Genomic DNA, 9,865 nt, shown 5'->3' with positions numbered 1-9,865 from the left:
CACACAGAAACTTCCCTCCCTCAAGATTTGAAAGTATCTTGTCTCCTGATTGGTTCTCTGGTCAGGCGACAGCCAGGCTTACTGAACTTGTTAACCCTTTACAGTCAAAGAGATATAAAGTACTTCTGTGCTATTAACTTTTTTTATCTGTTTATGACACTCGCACACTGCATTTTGCATTCCACACTAATGGTTGATTTGTCTCCAAGCAGATAAGCAGCCAACCCTCAGAAATGGAGCTTTCAAAGGGCATATCCACATTCTTGCAGTGATTCAAAACAATGACAAAGAGTGGCCACTTGACTTAAGGGGATTATGGGATGTTTCTGGAGGCTGATCAGAGTGCAGTAATGCAACACCCTGTTGCAGTGGGGGTGCAGTAATGCAACACTGCAGCGCTCCAATGGGGGCGCATCAAATGTTATTCCTCTCGCTGAGGTGAAGTATCAGGAGCACTCCAGCTGCAGAGTCAGAGCGCTCTACATGCCTTGCCAGTGTGGACGGGTAGTGAGCTAGGGCGCTTCAATGTGCTCTAACTCACAAGTGTAGCCAAGCCCTAAGAGTCCCCTTTTGGAATTAACCCTTGATTTCTCTCCATGGCAGACAATACTCCAGAGTTCTGCCCTTCCTTCCCCAGCATAGTACTCACCCCTGTTTCTGGAGGATCCGGAAGCCAGCCCAGTTCACTCTGTGCAGTGCTTGTGTCCAGGAGATTCACTGCAAGCCAGAAGGAAAGGATGAGAAACTCAAATCCCACGGTTTATGGAATAGGCATAGAGAGCCTTCCCATTCTGTCACTGCTTCTTAGGTCACTACTGCTTTTGACTTTCCCCATTCTATTCACTGTGACCGTATCCAGGTCATTCAGCAATGTCTGCAGTTCTGCCCCACAATTCATAGCCACATCATCTCTCCAGCCAGGAAAAGAACATGAAGAATCTTTGCCTTTGTCCCCAAACCCACACTTTTCCCTCAACCCAGGCAAAAGCACAGCTAGAGAAAAGATAACATAGATCTCAGTAACACTGCAGCTACCCAAAATTCTTTCCAATCCACAAACCCAGGCAGCAAAAATCCAAAGAGGAGCCCTTTGTGAAGCCTCGCAGAGTAGGCTTCCTCTCAGTGCTTCCCCACTCCCTTAAATGGGTACCGGATGCTGGGGTGAATTAAAATGGGAATGCAATGCCCCAAAACTGGCCTGGTAATGGAATCCTCTCCAAGAATCTCCCTTCAGAACAGAACAAGCAAAGACAGAGGGATGAAAAGAGATAAGTGCTGAAGTGACTGAACAAATTACCGCCACAAAAGATCAATCAGTGTTGCCTCAGGGAACTAGCCAGGGCTGGGGAAGGAGAGAAAGGAGGGTCATGGGAAGGTACAGTGTAAAGAGACCACATGAAGAGCGTAACCTCCACTGCATCAGTCACAGCAACCAAGAGCCTTTAGCAGCTAGTTTATAGATGTATCATCTCCCCTACATATGGAGCCATCCAACTGTTACTTTGTTTTTGTATTTAAGTTTCTAGGCGTCTTCCTGTCTGCAGGGGAAGCGGTCATTTTGCATTCAGCCCAGATGTAGCTGGTTGCAGAGAGACAAACACCATTCTCTCTCCCGGTATGGCTACGCTTGAAATTTCAAAGCGCTGCTGCGTGAGTGTGGTCAGAGCACCAGCGCTGGGAGAGAGGTCTCCCAGCGCTGCATGTAAACCACATCCTCTACGGGTGTAGCGTGCAGCGCTGGGAGCCGCACTGATTACACTGAGGCTTTACAGCACTGTATCTTGCAGCGCTCGGGGGGGGGGGGGTGTTTTCACACTCCTGAGCGTGAAAGTTGCAGCGCTGTAAAGTGCCAGTGCAGCCATACCCTCCCTCTTTTGCAGTCTTTATTCTGGTTTTCTTTTCCCTACTGAAATTATAGAGCTTTCTTTCTTTATGGCAAACTATAATAGTGAAAAGAACAGAAGTACTTGTGGCACCTTAGAGACTAACAAATTTATTTGAGCATAAGCTTTTGTGGGCTACAGCCCACTTCATCGGAAGCTTATGCTCAAATAAATTTGTTAGTCTCTAAGGTGCCACAAGTACTCCTGTTCTTTTTGCGGCTACACACTAATATAGCTGCTACTCTGAAACCTATAACAGTGAAACCTTTATCAGTGCTTTGAAGGTGCAAAGGGCTGTACTAACATTAACTAATTAATTTCCAGGACAGATAGAGGACAGTATCAGCCCTAATTTGAGTCTCCAGTGGGAGTGTTTCTGTCAGCTGTGTTTTAGTATCGACTGTCCACAACCACCCAGTTTCTCTCCTTTCCCTCTGTATTTCAATGGGGAGATCTTTAACTCAAAGATCTCCTCCATTTTCAGGGACGGGAATAAGAAAGAAATTTACAAGCTTTGTCTCAGCATGCACTTCCCTCCATATCCCAATATCTCCCTCACTAACCTTCCATCTCCCATCCCTCATACCCCCGGTGTTCAACCTATCTTTTCCCCTTTGACTTTTGCATCCTATGACCACCACCTTTCACCTTTTCCCCTACAAATGCACTGCCTCAACTGCTTCATGCAGTAGTTAACTCAGCAAGTGTGCAAGGGCTGCAGAATGCAGTATTGCCACTTCTCATGGTTTTCTCATGAGTCTCAAGCTGTTTGGTGTTTTTCTTAGTGTCCTGACTCCTGGTGAGCATGTGATTAGGTGAGAATCCTGCTTTCAGTTTAGTTTCTATCCCTCATGGCTGCTGTGAAAAAAATGAAAATGTGATCTGAGTGCACCCTGAAGTCTTGGGATATAGAAGCCAGTCTCATGATTTTTTGAGGCTTGGCTCATGATTGTTGAATGCTTTTGTAGTTGGCAATTCTGAGGCCAGGCCTACACTATAAAACTTTGCTGGCTCTGTTGGCCAAGGTATGAAGAGGAGTGTTCCCTGATCAACAGAGCTGTGCTGACAAAAGCCCCTAGTGTAGATACAGTTATACCAGCAGAACTGCACTCTTCCATGTATTGCTTGTTCTTAGGCTTGGAAGGATTAGATTTTTATTGGTCAATGTTAGTCACAATTCACACAAACTGATGAAAAAATATTTCCATTGATAATCAAAATGTTCAGTTAGGCAAACTAAAAAAATGCTGCTTGAGAATTTACTAGAGTTTGATTTCAGGAGACTTACTTTTTATATTTTGCTATGTGATGTCGACAATTTGTGTTTTAGCAATTATAAAGCTTTAACTTTTTGCATCTCAACATCTATTGTCATTAAATAATTATTGTCTGACCCTCCCCCCCCAATAATTTTCTACTACTGTGAAAATTTAAATTGATAAGCATTGAAAAACTGCTTAAAAATAAACATTGCTATTATCCATCTAAATGATCAAAAAATAAAGCCTGAATCCCGCTAAGTCTACTGGTTTGTCTTGGGGTGTACATTGTGCCAAGGAATAAACTATACCAGCAAAGAATAGTTTTGCTGGCATAAACTGCATCCTCACTATTCCAGGTCAGCTATACCAGCAAAGCTCTCCTAGTATAAACCTGGCCTGAGAATTAAACTTTTGCAGCACAGAGAAAAATCCCTGAAGATGCCCTGTCAATTTCCACTAGCTTCACTCTGAGGGCCATATCCAATTGGACTGGGAAAGATCTGGGGGTGATAAAGTGCCATTTAAAGAGCCGGAATCTCTCTTTTGCTGCCCCTGACTAGATCAGTGTTGCCTGCCAGTTACAGAACAAGGATAGAACAAGGAGCCATGGTCTCAAGTTGCAGTCCGGGAGGTCTAGGTTGGATATTAGGAAACACTTTTTCACTAGAAGGATGGTGTAGCACTGGAATAGGTTACCTAGGGAGGTGGTGGAATCTGCATCCTTAGAAGTTTTTAAGGCCTGGCTTGACACAGCCCTGGCTTTCACAGCTTGACAGAGCCCTGGCTGGGATGATTTAGTTGGGGCTGGTCCTGCTTTGAGGAGGCAATTGGACTAGATACCTCCTGAGGTTCCTTCCAACCCTGATATTCTATGATTCTACAGCCAGCAGAGAGTAAAGTCCGGGAGAAAGGGTGTAAGAGATGCGTGGAATGAGGAGGCAGGGCATGGCCCAGAATCAGAGATAGGGCCATGAATACTTGTACCCCTCCCTTCTTCTTCCCCTCTCCACTCTATTCCCTCTGGGACTTTTGCGGTGATAACACTTCCACAGTACTGGAAGTCCCAAATCCTATCTGCATGAGGTGCTCTTCACTCCAGCCACTTCCTAGAAGACACCATATTTACCCCACACAAATAAGGGGCAGGATAAAGTGAGGGGGAAGAGACAGTTTTTATAAGGGTAGGGTGAGGAGAAAAATACAGTAGTGAGAAAAAGAGATTTAAGAACTTTCTAGGCAAGGAGAGGACCCAGCTGTGTGGAAGCTCATCCTGCCTTGGAGTGCCATCTGGTAGTACAGGTTAGTTGCTGTGAGTTGTGGTGGGAACACATACATGCACTGCCTGCCCCCATGGACGGTGCATCAGCAAGGCAGGTCTCCACTCACAAGACTCACAGTTTGGATGTTGCATAGAGGTGGAGGGAAGGTAGTGTTGAGCCACTGACTTGCAAAGTTAAGATATTAGGGGACAGAGGGCACACTGGTGGGGCAGAGAGCTTGGTTGCCCATGCCCTAACATGTGGAAGTCTTACTGTTATGTGGCATATAGTGAGGAAGAGAATCTCTCTAAAAGAAATAAAGGCTCCATCCACACTGGGACCCAAACAGAGTCAGGGGATATGACCAGTGTGGATGAGTCCTGTTAGGGTATGTCTACTCTTTGGGCTGGGGGCACGATCCCCAGCGCAAGGAGACATACCTGCACAGGCTCTGATTAAAGTAGTGTGCTAAAAAAAAAAAAAAAAAAAAAAAAAAAAAAAAGATAGCTGGCTTGGCTGGCATCTGGAGCTAGCTGACCCAAGTACCTATCCAGCAGAGACTCTAGGCATATACTGTAGCTGCCCTGAGTTCATGCCTGGTGCCTTGGATGGGTACATACTCGAGGAGGCTAGCCCCTTCTGCTGCTGTGGCCTCATTTTATTTTTAGAGCTCTAGTTTGATCAGAAACAGCAGGGGTATGTCTCCTCAAGCTGCAATTTACACCCCAGCTCAAAGCATCTCAGGGCATGTCTACACATGTTCTAGGGTCCGGACTTGAGGAAGGGATCACAGCCACAACCAAACCAAAACAGTCTGAGGCAGGTGAACTGTTAGTGAAGGGAGCATGGGAGATGTATTTGAACAAGTTATCCAGTCCCCAAAATGTTATCACCAACTATTCTTCCAACAAACAAGCCAGTTCCTGGAGTTCACTTGGAGCCCAATTTAGGTTCTAATCCAATCTGGCCCTCTCGGCATCAGATACAGCCAAACCTGTCTAGAAACTTATTTATCCGGAACCCTCTTTAAAGTGTGTCTGAGAACCGCATCCAGTATAAAGCCCAGAGCAGGGCCAGAGAGCGGCCCATACCCTAATCCACACAGAGGTGGACGGCTCTTCTAGTTGAGTGCTAGGGGAAGAGCAACTCCAGTAGGAGAGGAGAACACTGAAGCCCCTCATACAAATGTGCAGAGAAAGGTGACAGAGACAGGTCGTGTAAAGGAGGGTCAGACAGCTCCACAAGCTCTCAGAAAGGTAGAGAATCATCCCCCCCACACCCTGTTCTACGCAGGTTCTGAATCCCTCACAAGCACCGCACTGTCTAGGAGTATCTATCACTACATCCAGCAAAAGGAGCTAAGTGGGACTGGAGGGAGAAGGAGCTAAGCAGGAAAGGGAAGTGGAGCAGAGGCAGGCCAAGGGGTGGAAAGGAAAGAGAAATGGGATGGGGGGAAGACAGGGATCAAAGGGAAGGCACAGGGCAGGGTAGATAAGTTGTGCAGAGTAGATGAACCCCCATATAGGTTCCTCGCCCTGCTACAAGGAAGTGGAAGGGGAGACCAGTACTGATGGGTTTTCTAATGCAGAAATCTCCACAAGAGCTACAAATCAAACAAAAACTGTTATTGCTGAAATGTTAACTCCCCCCAGTCCCCAGAGAGATTCCGCAGGGAGATGGGGAGGGGATTTATTCATTTGGTTTGTGTTTGAACATGTAACCCCAGAGCTTGTGTTAAATGCAAAAGGAGAAAAAATCCTTTCTGGACCTACAAATGCTTTAAGGTGTTGTTCTTAAAACTGACTGGGGGGAGGGAAGGTGCAATTCTCTGAAGTTTGCAGCAACATGACTGTTTCCCCAAGCACCTGGAGTGTGAAAATAGTTTACAGAGTCACAAAGAAAAGTGAGGAGTCAGACGATAGTTTCCTGAGCAAACCCCACCTGTCAGTCTCCCCACACCCCTCCACACACACAATTCCCTGTCTTAATTTTACAACTCCTTCCCTCCCTATTTCGAGGAGCCTCTCCTTCCCATTCCCCACATCCCCAGGTCTCCCAAGGAACCTTCCGTTCCCAGCCCTCTCTCAGCCAAGCTGTAGGGGTTACTGTTGCTGGAGGCAGAGCCTTGCCCAGCTCCCGGGGGATAGAGGAGGCCAGGCACTATCCTTACCTTCTTTCCCAGGTGTCTCAGGAGGCAGGAAAGCACAAAGCAGGAGAAACAGCCCTGTGGAGAGACCTGTCCTGCTGCCAGGGGATCTCAGTTCCATAGTCCCCGGGGAGGAAGCCCTGCTCCCAGCCCCTTGCACCCTGGGTCTCTGCTTCCTTGGCTCAGGCCCTAGACACTTGGCACTTGCTCCCTATGCGTGAACTGCTCCTGGAGCCTCCTGATGAGAGCGCACACATTGCAAAATCTGCCTGCCTGGCCCGGAGTTATGATGAAAGACCAAAGCGAGGGGTGGAGAAGCCAGTTCTTTCCCTACCCACTCGCTGCTTTACCTGCTCTTTAAAGGGGCTGGTTACAGACTTCACATCTGGCAGGCAAATAAATCCACCTTAAAGGCAGCCAGCCACCTATTCCCGGGATCGTTCCTCCACCCGACCTTTGCTCCAATGCTGTGCATGGCTCCTGGGTGCCATCTTCTGGGCTAGCGTTGCCACAGCCCCCATCCGGGATTAAAGCAATGCATCCTGCAACCTGAAAATTGTTCCAGCTGCTTCTTGGTGACCTCAGTGAAAGGGCCTTAGCTGGTCAGTGTACTCCATTCCTTGACAGAGCACTAGGTAGAAAAGACAACGCCACTTTTATGTGGTTTTAATGTGTCCTATAGGAGATACTGGGACTGGAACATCTAAATGAGGAGATAAATCACAGAGGATGACATTGAAACCTTTTGAGTGCCTGGACTGTTTCTAAACACACAAATCACGAATATCATGCAAAACTTTCCTGCACTGTTCATAGGTAATCCACTAGTCAGTAAAAACAAGGAATCCGGTAGCACCTTAAAGACTAGCAGATTTATTTGGGCATAAGCTTTCCTGGGTAAAAAAATACTTCTCCAGATGCAACAAGTCAGTGTCTCTTAGTCAGTGTCTCTTACCATCTCCCCTTATGGCTGAGCCACAGAGAATGTAGCTGTTACAGCTGCAATTACTGAGCCTGATCATTTGCTTTAGCTAGGGTGACCAGACAGCAAATGTGAAAAAATCAAGACAGAGGGTGGGGAGTAATAGGAGCCTATATGAGAAAAAGACCAAAAATCAGGACTGTCCCTATAAAATCAGGACATCTGGTCACCCTAACTCTAGCTGTCAATATATGTGCTTTAATCTTTGCAAGTCCCAGGTTTAGGCCCTGGCATTGGCCAAGACGGCAAATGTCGTACATGGCTGGAATCTGGTATCAGCAAAAGCAGCAGATGGGGCTGGTATCTCAGTAAGAAAGGCCAAAAAGCAGGAGGGAATAGCAACAATCTTGGCAGATAGGCTGAATGAAGGGGGTGGTGGAGAACTCTCTCCCGGCCTAGTTTTATCAGAGTGTTTGCTCTCTTAGGCCTTGACTCCATTGCGGTTTGCCACATTCCAACTATTGTTGCAGCTGCACCAGTGTAAAACCAAAGTGTAGACAAGAAGAGCTGCAGTTTACACCAGTGGAGCGTACCCATTTCAAGTTCCATCAAATCAAATATTGCACCTTGCCTTCTTACTCTAGGGGTTTGCACTGGTGCAGCTACACCAAAGGTGGGTAATCAGTATCTGAAATTGGGGCAACCCCTATAGAGGAGGCCTGTGACAGAGATTGTGCTGAGGAGATGGACAGAACCAGCACTGGGAGAGGGGGATTGCACTGGGGATGACAATTCTAGTTGGGTTCAACAGTTGGAAGAAGTCACAGCAGGAGGAGAAGAAGAGAGAGAGCTGAGGACTCACTTTCAGGTCCTTAGCGCTGTAAGAAGTGTGTCTGTGTATGTGGTGTTTTCACAGCTTCAGAAGGACACTCCAGAAATTCTAGAAGCAAGTTTATCAAACAACCACCCCCCTGATATGACCTGTTCAGGAATTTCCTGTCCACGGCTCCTGTACAAGGCTGTCATTTCTCTATGTTGCCATTTCATCAGCCATAGCCAGCCAACAATTGGGAGTCTGAACAACAGGGTTTTTGGGTCTTAGCTAGTTAGCGCATGTGGCATAATGCCAGGAATAGCATCAAGTGGCTTTACTGTTGCTTTAAGTGCTGGAATTTGCTAGCTCTTTGTATATATTTTCTACCAGTAGCTCACTATCTTAGGGTGTGCCCAGATAGTGAAACAAAACACTCTGTGACTCCACATTAAGACCTGGGCTGAGGGCAAATAGTTTAATATAAAACAGGAAATGAAGCCAACCATCCAAAACTCAAACCCAAATCCCTCAAACGATCTTTGATGGTTGGAGGGAAAAGTTCAGTTATGTTTCCTTATCATCCATCCTGTTCACTGAATGAAGCAGGACCTGTGGAAAATAGAATATGCAATCATGCAAATAAAGACTGTGCCAAAATACATACACACATGAGCCAAAATAAGGTTGCACAGGAAAGCTTAATTCTGGCATTTCCTAATTTGAGTGCCTGACTGTGAAGCCTCAATAGTCTTTTAAACATAGTTAGCATGTCATAGACATATATTCAGCAATTTTTTTCAGTCTTCCCTCACTCACTTCCTCCAGGCACATGATCACTTTGTGGCTGTTCTTTGAACACCCTGATTTGTCAGTATCTTTGTGGGAAAAGTAGTGCCCAGAATCAGGGATTGTATTCTAGATGCAGGTGTATCACAGCCATATAGACATGAAGCCTTTGCATATGCAGCTCAGAACAGGATTGTCTGTCTGCAGTTGTATCATATTGCTAAGTCATGTCTATCTGGTGTCTAGTACTTTTCTGGATAATCAAAAATAAAATCTATTTGGTGTCTTATCACCTCTAGGTCTTTCTCAGTATCACAGCTTTGCACATTCCTTCCTTCCACTGTGTATCTCCCAACCCCATTCAAATGTATTAATTTCATATTTCCAATTTGCTTCTTAGTCTGTTGTTTTCTGCCCAGGTTCCTGTGCTCTCTAGGTCTCTTCTAAATTATTTTTGCAGTCCTTGTTAGTGTTTGCTGTTCCTCCTGATCTGAGTAACACTTGTGAATTTCAGTGTTCTGTTTGCTCACCCTTCCAGATCATGACTGATGATAAACAAGACAGGGCCCAATACTGCTCCCTGTGGTTCCTCTTCCATACTATGCTCCACATTGATACACTGCCATTTATCACAGCTCTTTCTTTGCAATCATTTAGCCAATTCTCAAACCCTGTGACTGCAAGTTGGAATTCATTGTTCAGTTAAGATTTTATGGCAGACAGCATTAAATGATCCAGACATCCAAGGGCCCAATTCTCCCCTGCAGAATACCAATATTCCTACTTAAGTCTA

General features: G+C 46.0%; 1 protein-coding gene across 1 annotated transcript in view; it reads right to left on the bottom strand.

The window, feature by feature from the left end:
* EPHA1 (EPH receptor A1) overlaps positions 1 to 6,814 on the bottom strand; it is a 79,168-nt gene extending 72,354 nt beyond the window's left edge. The window contains exons 1-2 of the mRNA XM_075071145.1: positions 6,575 to 6,814; positions 650 to 717 (exon numbers count right to left, since the gene is read on the bottom strand). Of these exons, the coding sequence (XP_074927246.1) occupies positions 650 to 717; positions 6,575 to 6,671 (165 nt within the window). The 5' untranslated portion in view covers positions 6,672 to 6,814. The remainder of the gene's footprint in view (positions 1 to 649; positions 718 to 6,574) is intronic.
* Between the last annotated feature and the right edge of the window lie 3,051 nt (positions 6,815 to 9,865).

The sequence above is a fragment of the Chelonoidis abingdonii genome, chromosome 1, assembly GCF_003597395.2.
Source record: "Chelonoidis abingdonii isolate Lonesome George chromosome 1, CheloAbing_2.0, whole genome shotgun sequence".
Taxonomy (NCBI): domain Eukaryota; kingdom Metazoa; phylum Chordata; order Testudines; family Testudinidae; genus Chelonoidis; species Chelonoidis abingdonii.
The sequence above is the reverse complement of the archived record's forward strand: the minus strand, read 5'-3'. Positions and strand labels throughout refer to the sequence as shown.